This window comes from Penicillium arizonense (assembly GCF_001773325.1).
Source record: "Penicillium arizonense strain CBS 141311 chromosome Unknown PENARI_contig011, whole genome shotgun sequence".
In the NCBI taxonomy this organism is placed as follows: domain Eukaryota; kingdom Fungi; phylum Ascomycota; class Eurotiomycetes; order Eurotiales; family Aspergillaceae; genus Penicillium; species Penicillium arizonense.
This window is the reverse complement of record NW_019173288.1, coordinates 189669-213181: the sequence shown is the minus strand read 5'-3', so window position 1 is coordinate 213181 and position 23513 is coordinate 189669. Positions and strand designations below refer to the sequence as shown.

The 23513-nt window shown below is 50.3% G+C and overlaps 8 protein-coding genes across 8 annotated transcripts; 3 read left to right on the top strand and 5 right to left on the bottom strand.

Annotated features, from left to right (window-relative positions):
• Positions 1-360: 360 nt before the first annotated feature.
• On the bottom strand, positions 361-1304 carry cdc31 (putative cell division control protein Cdc31; the record flags this gene model as incomplete). The annotated part of the gene is made up of 2 exons (XM_022632479.1): positions 361-858; positions 1029-1304. The coding sequence occupies 2 exons, from the start codon at positions 1302-1304 to the stop codon at positions 361-363; spliced, it is 774 nt and encodes a 257-aa protein (XP_022487540.1).
• A 391-nt stretch (positions 1305-1695) lies between these two features.
• On the bottom strand, positions 1696-3711 carry PENARI_c011G09320 (uncharacterized protein; the record flags this gene model as incomplete). The annotated part of the gene is made up of 3 exons (XM_022632701.1): positions 1696-1856; positions 1915-3529; positions 3613-3711. The coding sequence occupies 3 exons, from the start codon at positions 3709-3711 to the stop codon at positions 1696-1698; spliced, it is 1875 nt and encodes a 624-aa protein (XP_022487414.1).
• Positions 3712-4175: 464 nt separating this feature from the next.
• PENARI_c011G02333 (ssDNA-dependent ATPase MGS1) lies at positions 4176-5774 on the bottom strand (the record flags this gene model as incomplete). Its single annotated transcript, XM_022632524.1, has 1 exon — positions 4176-5774. The coding sequence occupies one exon, from the start codon at positions 5772-5774 to the stop codon at positions 4176-4178; it is 1599 nt and encodes a 532-aa protein (XP_022487578.1).
• A 347-nt stretch (positions 5775-6121) lies between these two features.
• Positions 6122-7927, top strand: PENARI_c011G09371 (kynurenine--oxoglutarate transaminase; the record flags this gene model as incomplete). The annotated part of the gene is made up of 8 exons (XM_022632702.1): positions 6122-6303; positions 6357-6425; positions 6497-6581; positions 6636-6741; positions 6804-6876; positions 6929-7096; positions 7146-7569; positions 7637-7927. The coding sequence occupies 8 exons, from the start codon at positions 6122-6124 to the stop codon at positions 7925-7927; spliced, it is 1398 nt and encodes a 465-aa protein (XP_022487550.1).
• A 1655-nt stretch (positions 7928-9582) lies between these two features.
• Positions 9583-10200, top strand: PENARI_c011G07665 (uncharacterized protein; the record flags this gene model as incomplete). The annotated part of the gene is made up of 1 exon (XM_022632659.1): positions 9583-10200. One exon carries the CDS (start codon positions 9583-9585, stop codon positions 10198-10200), a length of 618 nt encoding a protein of 205 aa, XP_022487616.1.
• Positions 10201-10795: 595 nt separating this feature from the next.
• Positions 10796-13813, bottom strand: PENARI_c011G11976 (uncharacterized protein; the record flags this gene model as incomplete). Its single annotated transcript, XM_022632760.1, has 6 exons — positions 10796-11265; positions 11361-11400; positions 11467-12209; positions 12271-12354; positions 12419-13151; positions 13211-13813. The coding sequence occupies 6 exons, from the start codon at positions 13811-13813 to the stop codon at positions 10796-10798; spliced, it is 2673 nt and encodes an 890-aa protein (XP_022487466.1).
• A 2902-nt stretch (positions 13814-16715) lies between these two features.
• On the top strand, positions 16716-18710 carry prm1 (pheromone-regulated protein PRM1; the record flags this gene model as incomplete). Its single annotated transcript, XM_022632562.1, has 1 exon — positions 16716-18710. One exon carries the CDS (start codon positions 16716-16718, stop codon positions 18708-18710), a length of 1995 nt encoding a protein of 664 aa, XP_022487411.1.
• A 306-nt stretch (positions 18711-19016) lies between these two features.
• Positions 19017-23284, bottom strand: PENARI_c011G05045 (putative xanthine dehydrogenase HxA; the record flags this gene model as incomplete). Its single annotated transcript, XM_022632589.1, has 4 exons — positions 19017-20700; positions 20755-22709; positions 22777-22980; positions 23054-23284. The coding sequence occupies 4 exons, from the start codon at positions 23282-23284 to the stop codon at positions 19017-19019; spliced, it is 4074 nt and encodes a 1357-aa protein (XP_022487488.1).
• Between the last annotated feature and the right edge of the window lie 229 nt (positions 23285-23513).

The window sequence follows — 23513 nt, the reverse complement described above, 5'->3', positions numbered from 1 at the left end:
GGTTTCTTGGATTTGCATGGATTATACTTCGTTAGCAGGACACAGCGCTGACACGGCTATGAATCATACAGCACTTATGTTAATTGACAAGCTTATCCATGTAATCTAGAATGAAGATCTCGATTGTAGGGAGGATATCCTTTTGAAGTGCGATACAAACCCAATAGATAAGAAGGGTAGGAAGGCAGTAGTACTCCCAAAAACAAGTAATACAAACAGAAACAAGAAACAAAGTACTGAAACAGGACCCAACACCAGAGAAACCCATGCACAGCCCAAGTCAAGAGTCACCTTGCAACCCAAGCACCAAAGACAAAGACACACAGAGAGAGAGAAAGCGATCCCAACCCCCTCTCAAACTCATTGCCAACAAATCCCAACAAAAGCCTCACGAGTAACACCACCAACCCCCTCAAGATCAAACTCCTCAATCATAGCCCTAAGCTCCTCCTCCTCAAGCCCCGTCTCCCCCAACTCCCTAGCAACACGCCTCAAATCCTCAAGATCAATGAAACCCTTGCCCCCCTCATCAAATAGCTCAAAAGCGCGCAGAATCTCATCACGCGGATCGCGCTCAAGAATCTTCAGCGCGGTCACAGCCTGGAAGGACGAAAGAGGCATGAGCAGGTTGGACGGGTGTTGCGGGTTCGACACGGGGCCCTTGTTTGCCTGTGCAGCTTGCTGTCCCTGGGATTGGGCTTGGGCTTGTTGGGCTTGGACTTGGGGTCGGGGCACGCCGTATGTTGTTAGTAGGGAGATGAGCTCTTGTTTGCTCAGCGTGAAGCCTAGAGCGCGGAAAGCGACGCGCAGTTCGTGGTAGTCGAGGTGGCGGTCGCGGTCGAGGTCGAAGAGGGTGAACTGGATGGGTGGAGGTGTGGTGTTAGTTTTTGCTTGTTTCAGGTTTCAGGTCTGAGGGGTTGCGATTTGGCTGTCCAGTTTGGATCTGGGTTATGTAGTATGACATCTCCAGTTGGATGGAGGCGATTGTAGTGCCATATCAAATCATGAACAGTTCGGGGATCCCTTACAGCTTCGTTGATCTCCTCCCTCTGCTCCTCCGTCAAGCGGTTGAGCGGATTGGTATCCTGCGCAGGACCGTGAGACTGCGCGTTTGTCGTCGGCTGCGCATTCTGCTGTGTCTGCTTCGCAACGTCGGCGCCGAATTCGCCTGCACCGGGATTGGCGAGGCCGCGATGCCGGGAGAACGACGAGGCGCTGAAGGGCAAGGCGTTCGCGTTGACAGAGCGGTCGGGTATTTTCGTGCCGGCGAACGAGCGCGACGCGAAAGGTTGGCCGGAGGCCATGGCAAGTGGTGCGTTCAAGATTTATTTAGATGCAAGGATCGGGTTCGCCAGCATTAATTGGAATAGAGGGACTTCAGCCCTTGGGAATGGAGAGTTGGGGTGTTGGCGGTGGGAGGATTCTTGAGACGCGACGCGGGCGGAATGATACCCAACGCCGCCTCCCGGCTGTTTTCTTTTTCTACAGATTTGGGATTTCGATATTTGTAAGTGGTTTCCAGAATTAATGTGATTTGATTAATTACTGGCATGACTGAGTTATAAGCAATTGGGTATCAACTATCTCAAGCAAAGCTTTCCATGTTTCTTGCGTCTGACTCGTTTGAGAGTACATGTATGCCATAACAATAACACAATTCAAAGGCATGGCCAAATAACAGCAATCACCTCGCTTCTACCAAGGTGTATAGAAGTAGGGCAAAAAGAACAGAAAAAGACAAACAAGCTTAACATGGGCTTCGACCGTATGGGCAATAACACTTGCCAAGAGAACATTCAGTGATACAGCAACACCCTTCAGTGTCCGCATCATGATCACAGCAGTAACTGCAACAGCTGCAATAGGAACTGTTACCAGAAATGGTATCAAAGACGTCGAGATTCAAGGCCATACTCGGATCAGTCAAAGCCCAGTCCCCGGGTACAGTATCGGGCAATTCGGCAAGGGTCTCAGTTGAGTCCGTACTTCCAAAGGTTTCCAAAGAGCCTGAACGCCAAAGTGTATCAACACCAAGAGTTTGATCAGCATCCTGGAGCATACCGAGTGGGATGGTCGAATCCAAGTTTACAAAAGATGAATCGTTCTCGGCGTCTTGTGTCGTGCTTATAGGTGCCGCAGGCGAGGCCCTGATTGTCATCAGTGCCTCGGCAACTTCTGAGGACCAAGGAAGCGGCGAATCAGATGGAAGAAACCCAGCACTTAAGAAGGTAGTCATCAGATAGCATGATTCTGGGGGAAGATAAGACCCTTGCCTGTCAGATGGTCCCTGCAAGAAGGCTATATCGAAAGACGAGAACGGAGATGACAGTTGGGGGATTGCCGCTTCAAAAGTCCCCCTGATTCGAGACGTGCTTACGTACTTCTGCCGGGGAAAGGTGTGATCCAAAATATTTCCAATGACCTGGCAAATCACGTCTATTTGACACCCAGGACCAAGAATCTTCTCAATGACTGGGTTGTCTCGCAGAGCGTTTAAGCCGTTCGCAGTCCGAGTGTAGAGTGCCGTAGCGACCCAGACAGGATCGAGATCTTTGTTGGTCTTAGGCTTGTAATCCCCCATATCTTTGTGACGCAAGGATTCATACAGCAAAAAGCATAATGCCCAAGACATCTCGGCTAGTCGCCTCACGCAGCGGACTAAAACAAAGAACATCACGAGCCTTCCAGACGCAACATCCGCTGTTGGTGCAAAGATGCGAGTTTTGACCATGCATCGGGTGGTCATGAATAGCCTTGCCATTTGGAGTGCCTTCCGAACCAGTGGGTTAGAGTATGAAGCTTCCAGTTCAGATAATTCAGCGCACTCAAGACAGCTGATAGCCATGTCGATGAATGAATCAACGAGAGCTTCATTTTCCATCAAATCCCATTTTGATTTAGTGACAATCCAAGCCCGGGATTCAAGAAAAGTATCTTTTTGGCAGACACTCAAAACCGCTTGGAATTCTGTCGTCTCAGAGAAGGCCGTGCGTTCCATCTCCTCCAAAGTAAGGCGCCCTTCCACGGATGGCAACTGTGTAGCTGGAAACGGAGACCCAGGAGGCTTTCCAAACAGATACAGGTGCTCCGCTTCTCGAATGCAGATACGTTGCTCGCTAGTATAGCAGAAATTGCATGGGCTCTGGGGTACACATCTCTTCCTAGATCGCATGCACCACAGACACGCACCACCAGCCTTTCTGAGAGCGGAGGAGTCTGCTTTCTGCTTGTCTATCTCGGCCTTGCTGCGAGGTCTCTTTTCGCGGGGAGACCGTTGTCGGTTGGTTGGATCCACGTGGATGAAGTTGACGGGCCCGGGTGGAAGAACCAAGGGTGCTAGGCGGTGCATAGATGGCGAGTGGTGCATAACTTGTGGGTCATGTGCAGGCCCAAGCATACGAAGAGAATCGGATGCTATCGCCGTATAAGGATCTAGACATAAGAAGTCTTCTCCCTCGACAGGCTCTTGCTGAGACGCAATAACTGGGAACAATGGAGGTGGAGCAGGGGCAATCAAGCGCATGGAGGGCTGAAACGTTGATATTAGCGTTGATGGTACATAATGTGATAGACCACAGAGCCATTAGATGGATTAAGAGGGACCAAACTCACACAGGTGACAGGGGTCGATCCTTCGAGACGTCTGCGCTTCGTGGGGCGAGAGTTGGATGCCAACCCTTGAGCTTCAGCGTTTGCAGCCTGAGCCGCCATGGCTGCTCCCGTAAAACCGGGAAATGATCGAGGGCTATGACAAGCCTGGGTAAAGAGTGGGACAGTGCCCATAAGGTGAGGCAGGAAGGAGTGAGGAGAAGGCGAGGACAGGCTGTAGTATAAGCAGAAATGCCCTCTGAAAATGACCAAGCACAGAAAACGAGAGTATAAATGGTTCGGTTGCAAGTCTCCAATGAAAATGAAAGTGAGTATGAAAGTGTTGCCAACCAATGAGAATCCACCAAACCCCAGGAGTCACTGAGCAGAAGCAAGTACGACAGAGTCATGTCATGATGCTTGTTATTAACAGGCCCAAATAGGCTTAGTTGAGTCAATTTGTGCAGTATAATTGATACTCAGGCGGTCAGATGTATACTGCTGTGCCTTATAGTTCAGGGCCATATGGATGTCATTGGATGTTAGTATGACTTCGAGCATTGAAGAACAATAGACCATCAGCCTCTTCAGTAAGTGTTCAAGTCACGGTCTCTCTGAGTGCCTAAATCCAAGTCTTCTAGGAAGGTACGACCCAGCAGCTGCTCTGGCAGATACTCTTGCCGCACCTTACCATCAACATAGTTTGGATTGTACTTGTACTCTGCACCATAACCCATCTCCTTCATGAGCTTGGTCGGTGCATTCCTCAGATGAACAGGAACAGGCAAACCGGCGATCCCAGGTTCGTTCAAGGCGGCAAAGACGTTGTTCAAGCCACGATACGCGCGAGTGCTCTTCTTCGACAGTGCCATCGCCACAGTGGCATGCGCCAGGTTGATCCGCGCCTCTGGAAGACCGATCTTTTCAACAGCAGCATGGGTGGAGGTGGCCAGGGTTAACATTGTGTTATCAGCTAGGCCAATGTCCTCCGAAGCGACCACGATCAGCCGCCGAGCGATGTACAGTGGATCTTCGCCCGACTGGATCATGCGAGCGAGATAATACAGCGCGGCGTCCGGATCACTGCCTCGAATGGACTTGTGAAAGGCGGAGATGGTGTCATAATGCTGGTCTCCGGCACGGTCATACACAAGGGTCTTGGTCAGGGACTTCTTCAGATCTTCCTTGTCCATACCAGGCCGTTTTGACAGGTCCACGGCGAGCTCCAACAGATTGAGCGATGTACGAGCATCTCCATCGGCAAACTTGGCCAGATATTGGACCAGTTCTTCATCCACCAGGTCAGAGGGTGAATAACTCGGGCCTTCAACACGGAGAGCGCGGTGGAGAATGGAGGTGACATCCTCGTCAGTGAGCTTTGAAAGAGTGAAGGTCCGACATCGTGAAAGGAGCGCATTCTGGACTTTGAACGAAGGGTTCTCAGTCGTCGCTCCGATCAGGGTGACCTGGCCACTCTCCACAGGGCCCAGGAAGACATCTTGCTGTGATTTGGAGAAGCGGTGGATTTCATCGCAGAAAATGATCGTTTTGCGCCCAGTCAGGCCAAGCTCACTGCGAGCCTCGGCGAATATCTTCTTACACTCTGCGACGCCGCTACTTGTGCTGTTGATTTCCACGAAGCGGCTACCCACCAGCGAGGCAATAACTCGAGCGATTGTTGTCTTGCCTGTCCCTGCACTGCCCCACAGAATCATGCTTGGTACCCTATCTTGTTCGATGAGCCCACGCAGGACACCATTCGGGCCGACAAGCTCCTGGCCGCACACTTCCTCCAGTGTCTTGGGCCGCATACGCTCTGCTAGTGGTGCAGCTTTGTGGAAGGCATTGACCTTGGGGCGCTTTGCCTGCGGCTCTATAGACTCGCCATTTGTTTGCTTTGGCCCACGTTCTTGGGTTGTCTCCTCCTGGGCGAATGATCTCTTGCCGTTGAGCGGGCGCGGGGTTGTTGCTGGACGCGATGGGGACTCTTTCGTGATATTTGACTGTGCGGAGGCCTTTCGAGCGGATGCAGGCTGAAAGATGCTTGGAACAGGGCCTTTCTGGGAGGAGGATGCGTCTCCTGGAGAAGAGGAGGGTTCTTCGATGAAGCTCTGGCAGCCGGAGTCGATGTGATCGTTGATCTTTAATTGTGAGACAGGCTTTTCACATATCGGACAGGAAACCATGATTGCAAACTATGCTGGTCACGAAGGAAGATTCGAGTCGAGTAATTGTTAGGTACGCCCGCTATCTCCGACGGAGACGGAGAGAGACGCGTTATGCAAGACGCGCCTGTAATTAGTAATGTCAGCCGCCTTGGTGCCTGAGCATCAAACAAGCACTGTCCAGTCAGTTATAATTAAGTAAATGCTCAATATTTCTCGATTGGCCTAACATCACCAGAACACATCATTGTAGCTGTCACTACTTAGCTGTATAGAGTGGGATTCGGCACATTTCCGAAGCCTAATCCGAGCACGCCATTTGCGGGCAACATCAACTTCCCCAACTTCTTTTCTTCAACTTGTCACTCATGATTCTCAGTCGCTCAACTCTCCTCTCTACCTTCGCTCACTTCAAGAACTTAACCGTATCCCTCTCACCTACCTTACCCCGCCTCTCTGGTTTCGGCGCAAGACCGATGTCGGCAACAGCTGCGCGACCCGATCCGTTCCGCCCCGCTGCGCGGGTGGCAGGACAGCGACAGGATGTGTGGTATGGCATGGCATTTGGAAAGCTATAGGAAGAATACTGAATTGTTACTCCAGGTCCATCGTCAATGAGGCCGCCGCAGCTTCACCGGTTCAGCCGATCGTGAACATGGGCCAAGGGTTCTTGTGAGTCACCCAAGATGTCGATGTCGCAATGCTTCAAGGAACGAACATTGACAATCAATTTTTGTGGACAGTGGTTATAACCCTCCCAAGTTCGCTCTCGATGCTGCAAAGGATGCGCTGGACCGAGTCGAATGCAACCAATACTCCCCCACCAAGGTGGGACATACCCACAGCCCCGCGCAGACAGTACAGTATGCTCACAGCATATAGGGTCGCCCTCGTCTCAAGCAAGCCATTGCGGACGCATACTCGCCTTTCTTCGGCAAGACCATCAACCCCGATACCGAGGTCACGATCACAACCGGCGCAAATGAAGGTGAGTAAATGGCGCCATCTACATATATGGCTGGGGAATTGGCGCTGACATCGGACGATCAGGCATGCTCAGTGCTTTCATGGGCTTCATTGAACCCGGTGATGAAGTCATCATCTTCGAGCCCTTCTTTGACCAGTAAGGTGCCTTGCATTAGAAAAGGATCGACAGCTGCTAACTATGCGAATAGATATATTAGCAACATCGAGATGCCCGGTGGCACTATCCGATATGTACCCCTTCAACCACCTAAGGATGGTGCTACCCGGACCTCTCCTGCATCGGAGTGGACCATTAACTTCGAGGAGCTTGAGAAGGCCATCAACCCCAAGACCAAGATGATCGTTCTGAACTCTCCGTGAGCAACCTTGATCCTTGGTTTGAGACATCTGCTAACATGTACACAGCCACAACCCCGTCGGCAAGGTCTTCTCGCGCGAAGAACTCGAGCGTATTGGTGACCTTTGCGTTAAGCACAACCTTATTATTCTCTCTGATGAAGTCTACGACCGTCTGTTCTACGTTCCATTCACCAGAATTGCTACCCTCTCTCCTCAGCTGTACGAGCGCACTCTGACCGTGGGCTCCGCCGGCAAGGCCTTCTATGCCACTGGCTGGCGTGTCGGATACCTGATCGGACCCGAGCATCTGATCAAGTACGTTGCTGGTGCTCACACCCGCATCTGCTACAGCAGTGTGTCCCCTCTCCAGGAAGCCGCCGCTGTAGCCTTTGAGCAAGCCGAGAAGGAGGGTTTCTGGGATGAGAGCCGGACAGACATGAAGAACAAGATCTCGCGCTTCTGCGAGGTGTTTGATGAACTTGGTATCCCGGTATGTGATCATGGTCTACTCTGCAGCCCTTTGTGGTATCCAAGTCACTGACAAGTAATGTTTGCAGTACTCTGACCCCGAGGGTGGATACTTCGTCCTGGCCAACATGGCCTCCGTCAAGCTCCCAGCTGACTACCCCTTCCCAGCCCACGTTGCCAACCGTCCTCGGGATTTCAAGCTCTGCTGGTTCCTCATCCAGGAGGTCGGCGTTGCTGCTATCCCCCCGACTGAGTTCTACACCGATGCCAACTCTCACATTGCAGAGGACTATCTCCGCTTTGCTGTTTGCAAGAATGATGATGTTCTCGAGACTGCCAAGGAACGCCTGAGGGGTCTCAAGAAGTATATCACTCTCTAAATTTTCGAAATGGCTGGGATGCTGAGATATATTCTGAACCGTAGAAATGTTGTGATGACGATACGTAGAAAGATGAATATAAATATGCAGATGTGTCATATCGATTGAATCTACATGTACAGCCTGATTCTGTCCATAGAAAATTACATGTATGCAACAGAGGTCATAAATGGGTATACAGTGCCATGAAGTATTGGACAGTCCCTAACTTTCACGAAAGCCTCGAAGCGAATATAATGTTTAATAGTCTAAAGGCATTGGTCCGTCAATTTTTAGAAATTTGTTTTCAATCATCTCTATATTCCTAGTTCTTTTTGTTATCACATACGATGAAAGATGGGGTAAACGTATATAGTAAGTAAATTGGTTAAGAAAGAGATAATTTATGTTTACTCCGGGAAGAGATACTTCTAACAAAGTACCCTGTAACCTAACATAAAACCTGCATAGGATTAGTTATCGCCAATTAGCAAGCTTTAGCTATCAGATCGATAGCTGGGCCCTCATTGGCAATTGAAACGTCAACACTTCCTTACTCCAGTTTCTACCGGCAATCCTAGCCCTAGTTAGTGCTTGGCGCATTAAGTGATATATTTCTAAGACATCATAGCTATCTGCATCCATGGATAGTATACTTTAGTTTGTGGTATTCATTCCATCCTAACTATTTTGTTTAGGTAAAGCAAGAACTTTTATAAACATATATTTCGCAGTGTACTCGCAGATTGCAGTTATTTCCCACTTTCACAACTTCCAAATAAACCGCAAATTGTGAAGCCACAGAATGCACCACACGATAGCCCGGCCTGAATGACCATTGGGTCCCAGCTGTCCGTGCATCAAGGCGACAATCCATTGAGTGGACCACAGAGCCTCATAAGGCCGGAGAAGGCGGCCCCCGGCGGAGCTAGACCCCGATAGTCAAAGCACACTTTTTCAATTTTGGACCATACATGTAACACTGAATGTAACCGAATGGTCCGAGAGCCTCTAGAAATTGCGCTAAGCTAGCTCTACGGATACAGATTTACCGACAAATATCATCCACGGTGGCCACATGATACATTTGCAGCTTTTTTCGCCCCCAACTGCTAAACCAGTGTTGCAACTACTGTAACACAAATTGGGATATTTCATGCTTTACTGCCAACGCAGATGGAAAATATCCGTGCTGGAAATGTGCTTGTTCAAATAGAAGCAAACAATTCCCCCCTCTATTTTGAATTTATCATTTCCTTTATCCCCGGAGTTTAATATATTTGTACAAACATTCAAGGGGGCAAGTGCGCTAATTAGGCAAACTAGACCGTAAAAAGAAATAATGTCTTAGACCGAGCAAACGCTAAACGAAGTTAAGCTGGTCCGCTATACGAACTTTCCGCTACCTCACTAGTGATCTAGTAGCCACATCTTAGCCCTGTCTTTCGCTCCGCCACGGCGTTCCAAGATCCAATGAGTGATCAACAACTGTGACTCAGGCCCATGAAGAAGCAGTCTAATGCGTAGAGGCATGTTGCCTCAGTTTCCAGAGCCAATTAAGCGAAGACAAGCATATATGACTAGCCTGATTCCCATATTTAAAAAGGACAAGCCCCCGTTCTAAATCGTTCTCTGCAGTCTCCCTTTATCCCAAACAGAAACAGACCCTTCCAAAAATGCGCACCTCAATCTTCCTCGCCGCTGCCCTGGCTGCCGTTGCCAAAGCAGACGACTCAAGCACAATCATCGGCTACTTCTCCCCATCCTGGAGCGCAACCCTCCTCGAACTAGGCGGCTGGACAAGTACAGCAGCCAGTGTAGCCGGCATAAACGCCAAAGCAACAACCTACCACGTCGGCTGCCTCAAAGACGCCCCCAAATCCGACTGCAACTACCCAGCTTCCTGGACAATCATCCAAGGCGCCGAGACAGTCAGCATGACCGGCCAATACATCGCCTCGACTTCCGACAAGACCCAAAGCTACGATATCACTATCACGCAGTCTTATGAGTGCTCGCTCAAATCCTCCACTGAGTCTGCTAGCTGTACTATGAGTGTTGGGATGGGTGGGTCTCTGGATGGCGGGAAATACCAGTCTTCAACTACTAGTCATGCGACGTATACCACTGCGCCGATTGATGGGTCGTACTATCAGTTGACTGTTACTGGCGGTGTGAATTCTTTTACTGCTCCTGAGGCTACTAAGACTCCTGGTGCTGCTGCTGCTGGGCCTGCTGCTGCTTTTGTTACTGTTGCTCCTATGGTTGCTGCTGCCGCTGTTGCTTTGCTGTGATTATTTTCAATGTCACATGTTTTTGTAATGAATATTTCTTTCCCTTTTTAATTTACGACTACTTTGACGGGAAAGAAAGAGGTCAATTGAGGACAGAATGTTATAGCAGGCATAGTTTTGTACGCCAGCTCAAGTTGGATAGAATCAATACCTTTAGATTCTCATGAGGGATTTCAATAACCATGAGGCTCAAAATGATCGTCGAACATACATGTAGCTGTCTCCGCCGGTCTACTGTTGCTTGGCATAATGCAGTGTTAGAGTTGCACATACATCGCTCTTACTGATGAACTACAACACGAAAGAAACGTGGAGAACATCAAAACCGGGCCACAAATACCACGGAACTTTTTGTTCAATTGGAAACAAAAAAGGGGACATCACTTCCCCATCTGTGCTTCCTTGTACTCTGACAGGTAATAATCGTACAAGTACTCCAACAAAATTATTTACAAAAAGGGGCATCCTGGAACCTTGGGGGCTCATCCACGCAACACCAGTCATCTGAAAGTAGTTCTCAACCACCACCCCAGGTCCAGGATCCCGATACATGCCCATATCCACCACACCACCCACCATCCCCCGCCCTCCACACCTACCATTCGGCGGGATTGCCAAACCCGTCCCAACCTTCGCCCCGACGCCAACCACGTCGGTCCCATGGCAGGACCCCCTCGAAACCATCACCACGCACGCGGGCCACCACACTTCTGATCGTAGGGTGGGTGGTTCGGTGTGCTCGCAGAATCCAACAAGTGGACTCCAGGTCATTGCACAGTCCCTCGAGACCCCGTCCCCCCTCTAGATCTTCTTGAAGTCTTTGTTGCGGCGGCACACAGTGCCTGTGGGTTGATTCGTCGAAGGGGCATTGGTCGGCTCCAGTCCACTCATTCTCCCGAACATTGTGCTGACAAATGTGCGAGGTAGGGATAAAGACGCCCATCTCTCGCTCAAGTTGATCAACCAGAATGTTCCCCTCCATGCGGTCCCATACTCGATGGAACTTCATCCAGCCCCGGATAAACCGGAAAAGAACGCCAACGAGACCACGATATTCAACACCCCCTAAGAGACAGTTAGCAGCCGATTTCAAAGAAACAGGAGACTGAAAAAAAAGGGAAAGCGTGAAAGGAATGATGTGCCAGGACTGGTAAATTTACCAAACAGGCAGATCGCCATCAGACGACGGAAGCGATCCTTCTGTATGGGGTTGTCGAATCGCACGATGAGTACGACTCGGGTTGAACAACGTGGCCCGTGACTTACTGGAGTGCCAATCGATCTTAGCTGGTTGAGAACAGAGTCCGCGAAGACGAAATAATCGCCTTGATTGGTCGCGGAACTGAACCACAGCGCCTGACGATGACGTTCAGGGCTGTCCCAGCCATGAAAGCTTGGCACCATGGGTGGACCCACGAGAATCTCCTCTGGAAGCGGTCCTGCCAGGCACTGGTATGGGAGGGAATACCCTCCACAATGCTCCCAGTGCACAATGGCGTCATCCCACAGGTGTTCCTTGCCGCAGTAGCGAACCGATGAATACGGTCCGCACTTCGGGCACACAACACTCATTTCGTCCGTAAGACTGCAGAGCACCCGACACCCTTCAAGCGCACAAGGAAAAACGGCCTTGGCAAGGGTTCGGGGTCTACATACTTCGGAAATGAGGTTGTCGCCCTCCTGCTCGGCTGTGGGGGATCCTACTTCCTTGGTGATTCCCGCGAGGGGAGATGAGTGGTGGCCTTCTCCACCATTGCCCGACGAAGAGTCAGTACCAGACATGTGACCAAGCCTGTAAGAGTTGTACTTCTCCTTCTCCTGGGAAGTCTTGACCGTCATGGGAAGGGAGCTAGACTCGGAGCAGACTGGGTCCTGGACGTGAACCCGAACACCAGCCTTTGCGGATTGCTCCTCGTCTGCTGTAGACCCTCCCTCAATCAGGTCAAGGGACAAGGTGAAGTCGGCCGGGAAGGACGAACGTGTGATTTTCTGGGGCCCTTCGAACAGGCCTGGGATATGGATTAGTCTCTGTTCGAAGCAAATGAAGGAGATGGAACGGAATGTACTTACCCAGTCTGACCGCATCGGTGGACTCCTCGCGAGGGAAGTCCACCGCAACAACCACCGCGCGGTAGTTGGTGTAGTCTTCAGGGTCTAAGGAAATTGAGTCAGTCAATTGAGCTTGTAGTGATGATGCGCAGGTATCAGATAAACTTACCAGAAAAACACAGCTCGTCCTTCCCCGAGACAGGGTACCGAAGCTCACATGCAACCTCCGTAGTCGGCGAAGTAAGAATCGGCTGATCACCAGGTGAGGCCAATTCTTCTGACTCTTCGCACACTTCCCCTTCATCTGCCTCTTCTCTACCCGATGGGGTGGTTCTGAAAGGAGAGAGAGGAGAGTCGGGGGAGGACGCGGGAGGTGAGAGGTGAGATCGGGCTGTCTCGTATGACGATGTCATGGTGGTCGTCAAGGCAGTGGGAGTAAGAGATAGCTGGGGTACAGTGACTGTGAGATTGCCAACGATGGCTAGTCGTCGCTCAGTCAGAGCAGTTGGACTGCTCTCTTGGTTTTGCACACCCAGCAAAGAGTCACCACGTAAGGCTAGGCCCGGAGTATAAGCGTCAATCGCAGTATCACCGCCATCACCAAACGTGAGCTCTGCCATCAAACGCTCATTGCTTTTTTCAGCGCTGGAATCGAGATCGGAGACACTCTCATCCATTGCCGCTTGACGATCCACCACTTCCGGGCGTTGCCCCTGACCTTCTGGTTCCTCCGAAGAGGTATGCTCAAGCTTCCGGGGATTGATACTGCGCGCAGTTTTGGGGATATCAGTGGTTGACATCTTGCCAAACAGATTGTTGTCTGCGCCGCCAGACTTCTCCGCCATCCACTTGGTGCACAGCCAGATCCGAATTGGCACAGCCATGGCCTCTCCGTATTCAGTCTGTGAATAGTGAATTGTTAGTACTCATCTCACAAGACTCTTTGCATGAGAATACTTACCAGATTTGATTGGGCAACACCCAGGAAGTTGACATTGCCTTTGTTAATGTTGACAATGATCTGCTCATCTTGGTCCAAAGGTTTCGTCGGCAGAAACTTGTACCTCAGCAAGTCAGGATCATCATTGCTGGTCATCCAGTTCACTCGGCACCCGAAGGTTGTGAATGGAGTTGACCACTTTTCCGTCCCCTTCTTCTTCGTCTTCATGGTTTTGGTGACCGCAGCTTTTCCCACGATAAAATCGGACATCCCGAGATCCTCGGGCATCTGAAACATGTCGGCCAGATTGTCACACAATCCATCCATTCCGAAGGGATAGTTGCCCTTGATCACAAATGTAACAACCATGTCCTGGTCCGTGACCTTCAGCTGGAACCCCCCTTGAGGACGGGCATCGTCGGTCTTGTGCAGGTCAAAAGTGGGCCACTCCGACTTCCAGTTTCCGATGCACAGTTCCATAACACCGTTACCGATCTCCAGTTTGGTGCTCTCGTTATGGTAGGGATAACCGATTCCCTTCAGGAGGTTCTCGAGCTTCGCCACCTTGATGGCTTTTGGGCGGAGGGCGCTATCCATGGCTGGCTGGGTGATGTCCGATGACATTGTGAAGATGAGGATCTATACTCATTGTCAGTCAGTATTCTTGGATGGGTTTCAATTCTCAAGGGCTCACGATCTGTTGGAGGCTGCAACTCGAACCTCAGCCGGGTCTCTTTGATGAGGCTTCTCTCCTGCAATGCACCAATGTATCAGCAAAGGTTATATATATAGGAGCTGGATTGATGAAGCCAAAGTGTCTACCGAGTTTCTTCGAATCTGCTAGCAGTTCTTAGAAGCAGCAGGTTAAACTTTGCACGGTTCGCCCAGAACCGGATTGTCTGTGTCGAGAATCTGTCAGTCTCATTTCATTTGTTGATGGCAATGGAAGCTGCTTGGTACATACCTGGCTTCAAATGTGAAGCGATGACGAGGTTCTTTTCCTCGGTCGCACGATGATGATGTTTTGTCTGCTTGGTTGCTTGTCAGCTCACGTCCACCGAGGGTGATGATGTCTCTGTCAGAGGACTCGTTGTTTTGCTCCCGTGTGAGCAGGACAGATGTGTGAACTTGGCACCATGCAGGATGCCTTGCATGAAAGCAAGCAGATACTCTGATGCATGTGAAGGAGCTCACAGAGGTGTATGGAAGGGGATGATTGCAGAATACAGGGTACAGGGTGCGACCAGGCCTTTTGAACTCACGATGGAAAAGGAGTCGTGAATGCTCACGATTCCCCAGAAAGGGACTTCTCAGGCAACTGAATCAGATCAAACGATCTTGTGTGTCTTAACGATGATGCAAGAGGTGGACATTGATTGTATGAGATGATCACGGATGAAAGGGATGGGAAGAGAAGCAAGAGATGGGAAACGAAAAGGGGATGGGGATGGTCGAAAGCTGCGACTCACTTGACTTGGAAGCTACGGACCACGAATTTGGCACCCGACTTACAGTAAGATGTTGGGTTGCTTTCGTGATCAGGCGCGTCCAAGGAAGCGTTCGTGGTTGACCATCTGAGATTGTCCACCTAGCGCGATTAGCTTCGCCGAAAGACCCGTCAGGAGCTCTGTACTACGCAATTACTTTGAGATTGATATCTAGGAACTTCCCAGGGTCAATGAGGAAGCTCAGTGACCTCACTGGGTTAATTTTGGAGGGGATGCTTCGGTCAAGTGAAGGTGGCATCCGAAGAAGATCGTGAGCTGCCATGATTGATTATCTGCGAGTCCGAGAAGAGCTTCAGACTTCCGTGGATTTCCACCAAACCAAGTCCTTAATACGTGTTATGGTAGTAATTAAATGACGGTCTATCATTGAATTGTATCCATCTATCAAGCTGAAGCGGCGACATAAGCATACAATTTTTCAGGCCGCTCAAACTGCAAGTTTGTAATTTATGAGGAACTGAACTAACTAACGGCCTGAATCAACTGAAATAGACATATACTACACATAGTATCATGATCCTGTCTCATAGATCGAAGTTGCTTCTTGCTGTCATGTTGGCCCTACAAGAGGCGTACCGGCGTTGCTCAGACAGCTATCGACAGCTCAGAAGAAGATACAAGATACCTCAGTACAGAGGATCAGGCTCAGAAACTATTACAGCAATTGATTTGTGGATTTATCGTCAACCTTTGCCTCTTTTACGGAACCCCAAGACATGTCGTTCTGCATGTTGTTAGGGTGCGATGCATCACGTGGGTCACTGGATGCACGGTTCATGTGAATATCACGTGACCGCCTTGATTTGGCGCCGGCGATAGCGCCACGACTCGATCCTCGGCAATCCTTCAGTGTACTTGATCTGTTTATCTACTTCCTAAACAAGCCGCAATAACGTTAGGACTAGCTGCAATACAATCACAGAGCCTTTCATGACTCGAAATTCTTCTTCAGAAAATGCCGGTCTGCACTCGAAACTGCGACTCGGTGAATCCATTCACACCAAGTCACCGAGTACTAAGCAACTAGAAAATGACTAAGTTAGCAGGACTTGCTCAAGCAAAAATACATCTACCCACATGGCACAGGACTTCAATGCCTGCTGTAAAAAAATGACAGACGTTCGAGGTGCCAGCTCTGACGATGCAGCTATTGGCTCTCAAGTCGTGAGCGGCTAAGCGCCCACGGCAGCTATATTTGGCGATTTTGCTACCCCGGCGCTTTTGACAACAACATCAGCCAGTTACATGCATCGGTGATACCTGAAACAAACCCTGGTACAGATCTCCTGTCTTCAGGCTTTATTTTTATGTTTCCTTTGTTTCGACATGGTCATGATTCACTCTTGAGTGGCTGTCCCACCTTTACCGGGTTGGCAACTCCATCGAACCGATTCTTTATTTAACAAATTAGGCCTTTGGTAATGTCTGCTGCCGCCCAGGATGTCTGACAACTTACAGCCTAGGTTTTCCGACTGCTATATTTGATGGCTCTTTGTTCCATGTTTCATTCTGATTCTATTGTTCTCATTCCGCCACCCGTTCTACTCATCTATTGACCTCCCATTCATTCACCCTCAATATAACATTATATACAGCATGCTCCGCTGCTAGGCTGGTCACTTCCTTTTCTTTCCTTCTCTTTCTTTATTCTCGACGATACCCTGCTTTGATGCAGACTTTGCATAATCTTTCTTGACTTCGATTCTATTTCCGAATCTCTGTGCAGATTTTCGCTGGCCGGGATCACACCAAAAGCCGTCAACAACTGCGATAGTTTTGAAGCAAAATCAATCACGATGCTATTCTCTCAGTCCGGAAGAACGATATTTCCCCTGCTTCCACCATATGGGGCTCACGACTCCAGTACAGGGCGCATAATCCCTCTCCATCCAGACGGTCTCACTCCTTATCTCGGCCTCAGGGCTCGACTGTCACAAGTATGGATCAACCGATGGACCATACTTCTGTTGCTTGTTCTCGTTCGGCTTTTGATTGCAGTCGGCTCCTTACAATCCGACATGGCGTCTGCCAAGCGAGAGTCTTTGTCCGCGTGTACATCTGTGGAATCCATGGGTAGCGCGATGGCCTCAATGCCCTACTACCTCTCCACAGGTGTCAACAAGCTCACAGCTTCTGCTGTTGACGATGCTGTTGATGGCTTGAAGACTATGTTGCTACTTACCATCACGGCCCTCGGAGAAATCATCTATTTCGTCCTCAACATGATGTACTCTACTTACGCCTGTCTAATCGCCGTGGCTGTCAATGGCACAATCAAAGCTGGCATTGAAGTTGTCGAGGCAGCTACCGGATGGATCAACAAGACCCTGGTCGGAATCGGCGACGACATTGAGGGCGTTGTTGGCAAATACCAGAGCGAAGTGGACACCATAATCTCAAAGTTCAACACTGCGGCCACCTTGTTCGACAAGGACTTCAAGCCTCTTGATCTCAACAACACAATAGATACACTGGAGAATCTGTCATTGCCTTCATCAGTCAATGACACAATCTCGAAAATGGACGATCTCATCCTGCCCGACTTCACAACCCTTCAGGCCGATGCTAAGAAGCTCATCATGTTGCCCTTCAAGGAGCTCCGGGACCTAGTCAATGACACTTTGGGCGCATACAGTTTTGACTCTTCCGCTCTTCCAATTCCTGCAAAGAAGCAGTTGGCATTCTGCGATGACAACAGCGGAATCAACGATTTCTTCGATGGTGTCACCAGCCTGGCTGTCACAGCGCGCAAGATCTTCATTGCTGTTCTTCTAATTGTAGCCATCTTAGTGTGCATTCCTGTTGCATGGCAAGAAATACGACGATGGCGCTCAATGAAAGAGCGGTCTCAATTGGTACGCAAGGAGGCTCACGACCCAATGGACGTTGTCTACATTGTCTCGCGGCCGTACACAGCTGCAGCGGGTATCAAAGCTGCAAGCCGCTTCAGCAACAGCCGTCGCCAAATCCTCGTTCGATGGGCCGTCGCCTACGCAACATCGTTACCCGCACTCTTCGTGCTGGCTCTTGCTTTGGCGGCACTATTCGCATGTTTCTGCCAATGGTTGCTTCTTCACCAAGTGAAGAAGACCATTCCCGAGCTGAGCGCCGAGGTGGGCGAATTCGCAGACAAGGTCGTTGGCGCCTTACAAAACGCCTCAGTTGAATGGGCCACCGACGCCAACAAGGCCATCGACAAGGTTGACAGTGGCCTCAACGACGACGTCTTTGGATGGGTCAACAAAACTGCAGGATACATCAACGGAACCCTCAACTTCTTCATTTCCAACACATCCGACACCTTGAACTCCACATTCTCAGGCACCGTCCTCCAAGGCCCCGTCAACGACCTGTACTACTGCCTAGTCAAGCTCAAAGCCGAATCAATGCAAAAGGGTCTAGACTGGATAGTCGACCACGCACACATCTCCCTACCGACATTCCCAAACGACACATTCTCCGCAGGAGCCTCAGACAGCATAAACAGCACCTCAAACCCATCCGACAGCTTCCTCGCCGACGCAGGCGACGAGACATCCAACAAAATAACCGAAGTCGTCATTCGCGTCATCAACAAACTAGAAGAAGCAGTGCGCATCGAAGCAATTATTGCAACATGCATCCTGCTAGTCTGGGTTTTCATCGCCTTGATCGGTATCAGTCGCGCCATGCTCCTGTTCTGGGGTCGCGAGAAGCCTCGCGGGGAGGGTGGTCAAGGCCACATTCTTGATCCTGTTCCACATGGTCCACATGGTCCCCAGCCTGTCCATGATGCTCATGGCTTCGACGAAGTCCCGCTTACGGCTATGCCGAGAAGTTTGACTGCCGATGGACATGCGGCTCCTCAGTATACGGCTGCTTCGGCGAGTTCTGCGCCTGTACAAGGTGGGCCTCCTTATGGGGATGAGAAGGTTGGGTTTGCTGGGCAGAGGAATTATGGAAATGCGCTGCAGGTGGATGCCGGGCCTGATTTTAGGGGAAGCAGTTATGTTGAATATGATGTGAAGCGATGAGGGGGTTTTCTCTTTCGTGGACATGTTTACTTCGCGGAATTTCTTTTTTTGTTTGTATCATCGCATTCGGGGAAGTATTTAGGCATTACTCTCGGTGAAATTGGCGTTGTATTATAATGATTCCCAGCAACAAGGCAATTTATCCTCTAAAGAAAACAAAAGATAACAGATTTTGGTGTCGTCACCTATCTGGTTCTACAGGATGGTTAAGAATGAAGAGAGATATCGATACAGTCTGATATGATATAGTACCAAAATCAAAATGGCATTTCCTCATACAAATAACAATTCATGAAGTCGTATAATTTAAATAGCAACAAAGAAACTCTTCTCCCCCTCCTTTGGCTGAACCCTAGCGCGCTCAATAATCGGATCAGCACAACTAATCCGGATCCGCTCAGGAGTAGCCGGACTTTCCAGATGAAGCACATCAGTAACATTCCACTGCTTACGCGCAGCTTTCAACGCATCACGGATAGCGAAGAAGACCGCACTACCCATAAACAACGGCGGTTCACCGACACCACGAGAGCGCTGGATCGTACGGAGGTTCTCCCACTCAACATCCTTGAGCAAACTGACATTGAAGATCTGCGGGATATCACGGAAACCGGGTATCTTGTAGTTACCCGGGCCTCTGGTGAAGATTTGGCCGGAGGCGCGGTGCCAGAGACTTTCTTCTGTGGTGAAGAGGCCTTGGCCTTGGATGTAGGCGCCTTCGACTTGGCCGTAGTCGATTGAGGGGTTGATGGTGCGGCCGACGTCCATTTTGATGTCTGCGCGGAGGGGCGTCCAGTCGCCTGTTAGTGTGTCAATCTGGACTTCGGCGGCTGTTACACCTTGCGTGAAGTAGAAGAACATTTGGCCGCTGTTTTCGCCCCATACGTAGCCGATGTCTGGGGTGCGGTAGTATCCCTGGGCGGAGAGGTTGACTCGGTCGAAGTAGGCTGCGTGGGCGAGGTCCTTCATTGGTGCGTTTGGCATCTTCTCGCGATAAGGACGAAGGCGCTCGTTGAGTTGCTCGCAAGCATTGAAGATGGCGTAGCCGTTGAGGTCGGAACTTGCTGAGGCGGCTGTGGAGGATGTGTTGGCTACTGTGTTGGTAGCTGTCTCGGAGATGAAGACGTCCGCTTGTGGGACTTGTAGTGCCTCGGCGGCGATCATGGTCATCTTTGTATGTAGACCTTGACCCATTTCAACACCGCCATGCGCCACAAGGACACTTCCGTCATGGTAAATGTGAACCAGGGCACCTGCTTGGTTCAAGAACAGAGCTGTGAACGAGATACCAAACTTGGTTGGCACAATAGCCATTCCACGTTTGGACCACTTGTGCCGTGCATTGTACTCCTCCACAGCCTTTCTGCGCTCATTATAAGAGCTCTCTTCAATCACTTGGTTGTACATCAGGGGCACATGCCAGTCTTTGAGAGACTGGTTGAAATGCGTAGTTTCATCCGGCTGGTACATGTTGATAGCCCGCACATGCTCGGCAGACATGCCCAAATGATCTGCGATCTCTTCAATGTAGCTTTCGGCGAAGAAGAGACCTTGGGGTCCACCAAAGCCACGGAATGCGGTGTTCGACACGGTATTGGTCTTGCAGATCCGGCCACGAACATTGACATTCGGGATTTTGTACACGCCATCAATATGTGACAAGCTTCGCTCCACGACGGCGCCAGAAAGGTCCTGTGTGTGGCCTCCGTTTGCAAAGACGTCGGCATCAAGGGCAAGTAACTTTCCTTCCTTGCTCACTCCGACCTTCCAACGGCAAAGGAATGGGTGGCGTTGGCCGGAAGTCAGGATATCTTCGTCACGGTTGAGCATACACCGGACAGGCCGTCTAGTCTTCGCTGCGGCAGTGGCGCACAACCCAGCCAATTGGACAGATCGTGTCTCCTTGCCGCCGAAACCACCACCAAGACGTTTCACACGCGAGACGACCTTGTTCGCGGCGACACCTGTGACCTGGGCAACATAGGCTTGTCTGTAGAAGCAGTTAGCTCAAAATCCCTATGAAGTAGAATTTTGTAGAACTTACGTCTCAGTAGGGTTCTGAGTACTACTCCAAATCTCCATTTGACCATCCTCTGGTAGTGGGATAGCCACGCAAGCCTGAGTTTCCAAGTAGAAATGCTCTTGGCCACCCATTCGCGAGACACCAGTAAAGATGTGATCGGCATTCTTGAACGCTTCCTCGGTATCACCACACTTAATGTAGCGGTAGTGCTCGAAGTAAGATTCGGCCTCAATGGCCTCTTCCATGGTAAGAATACTGGGCAGGTCTTCATATTCCACCTTAACAGCCCTCATACCTTCCTCTGCGATCTTAGCCGTAGTAGCCAGGATCAAGCCAATTGGCTGACCAGCTGTTGTAACTTCATCGACGGCAAAGAAGAGCTCATCAGACTTGGGCGCTCCCCACCAATTTGCCTGTGGGTTAGGAAGATCCGTGTGGTCCACATAGTCCGCAACGCCTGGAATATCCAAAGCAGCAGAAGCATCCACGCTGAGGATCTTGGCGTGAGCCCTGGTGGAGAGAACCATGCATGCGAATAGTTCATTCTGCTGCACGGGAATGTCATCGGTGTATTGAGCCTCTCCAGTAGATTGCTTCAAAGCCGCGACATGCGGAGTTGCTCGTCCGAGGATCTTCTGCTGATAAGCGACTGAAGACTCCTGGTCTTTCTCTCCCGATGAGATAGCTCGTTCAATCTCGGCCACAACGTCTGGGTCCAAATCTGAGGCCTTGACCTCGAGTCCCGAAAGGACATCGTAGTAGAATCGATAGAAGAAGCCCAATGCCAAAGACTTGCGGTAGCTAGCCATGCCACCGGGAACACCGAATGGCAGATTGAAGTCTTCCTCCAATGCACTCATCACCCCCTCAAGTGTCGCAGGGTTTGTAAACTTCTTGCCAACCAAGAATTCTTGGGCATTCTTTGCCGAAACCGTCATAGCTGCCATGCCACCAAACACGAGGTTGGCACTGACCACATCGTTGGTCTCAGACAGAGTCACGCGTAATGCGGCGTTGACAATAGCGATATCATCGTCCTTACGCTTGGCCTGTTTGTAGGCTCGCATATGCTCGCCCTGCTTTTGCGCAACCGGAATGCGTAAACTAGCGATGATTGCATTGGGAGCGAGGGCAGTCTTTCTGTATCCTTGGAAGAACTCAGTCATAGGAATCTCAGTTTCGCCCTCGAGAGATTTGGCCACGAGGATAGTGTTAGTAGCCACAAAGACAGGGTTGAGATCTGAAATTGGCGAGGCAGTGGCCAGGTTGCCCGCCGGAGAAGCGACATTGCGGATTTGTCGGCCAGCGAAATACATCAACTGCTTCTTGATCGCTTTGAATGGCTGACCTCGAGCGTCGCCATACTTCTCAACCGCTTGGTCACAGATATGCTCGAGGTCGGTCAAAGACACATTGGCGCCGATTTCCAGGTAATCATCGTGCAAGGTGAATTGTCGTAGTTCAGGAATGTCTCCCAGATAGACAGAGGCCGCATAACGCATAGCCTTGAACTTGACCTCAATCTGTGTTTCGGTACTTCCGCCGATCAATTTAGCCTCCGGGTGGATATGCTTGATTTGCAGCAGTTGATCCACAGTCACAGGCCGATACCACTTCTTCTTTTTGTTGCCATACGCCAGTGGGCGGTATTCGTGTTTTCGCAGCGCAGCAGGGAAAATCAGCTCCGTGTCTGGGCTGTATGGTTTGAAGTTTGGCGCGGGAAATTTGTAATCGACTGTTTCGATTACATTGCCATTCGAGGATCCTTTACAACAGCCACCTGAACCATTCTTCTCCATACAGCAGCCTGAGCCTCCATTGGCAGAGGCTTTACCGCAGTTGTTTTTCGAGTTGAAACTTTGGGCGGCATCGAGGATCGGTCGGTAGCCGGTGCATCGACAAAGGTTTCCATCGAATGCTTCTTCGACATCGTGTTCTGAGGGAGATGGGTTGTTTCGTAGCAGGGCATAAAGAGACTTGAAGTGGTCAGTCAAAGGAAAACCTCGTGGTAAGATACTAGGCCAAGATGCCGCATGGGCGTACCATCACAATTCCTGGAGTGCAGAAACCACATTGACTTCCATTCCCGACCGCAATTCGCTGCTGGATCGCGTGGGGGTCCTTCACATTTCCAATGCCTTCGACTGTAATGACGTGTTTACCGTCAATGCTGACTACAGGAGCAATGCAGGCATTCACAGAGGCATGATAAATCTTCTTCGTTGTGGGATTGATATGAGAGACGACCTATTGAACAAATGAACATTAGGTCAGTCTATCCCGAGACAACAGTCTGCACTCGATATATATCGAGACTCACCACTGTGCAAGCACCACAGCCTCCCTCAGCACAACCAAGCTTGGTTCCTGTCAACCCAATCCCCCGCAGGTATTCGAGAAGGGTCACTTCAGGATTGACTGAGTCCACGGTAACCTTGGTGCCGTTGAGATAGAACCGGATTGTATCGTCCCAGTCCTCGGTCAAAGCAGACAAGCTGGTGGCCTTCTCAGCCGCGACCGCGGAGTCCGTTTCTAGGATTCCCGGCGCCATAATGTTCTTATCGAGATGTGGCAAAAAGTAGAAACAAACAAGCTTCGTTTCAAGGGCGAACTTGGTAGTGCATGTTGTGGGGTTTTTATAAGAGGTAGGTCCGCAACGACTTGCCTAAAGTTATCAGTAGGATGAGGTTTCAGAAAGTCAGTATTACAAGAGGGGAAGTCCAAACGATGAGGTGAGGACGAGTATCATGTGCTCTCCCACTCCGGACTTTGTTATCTTG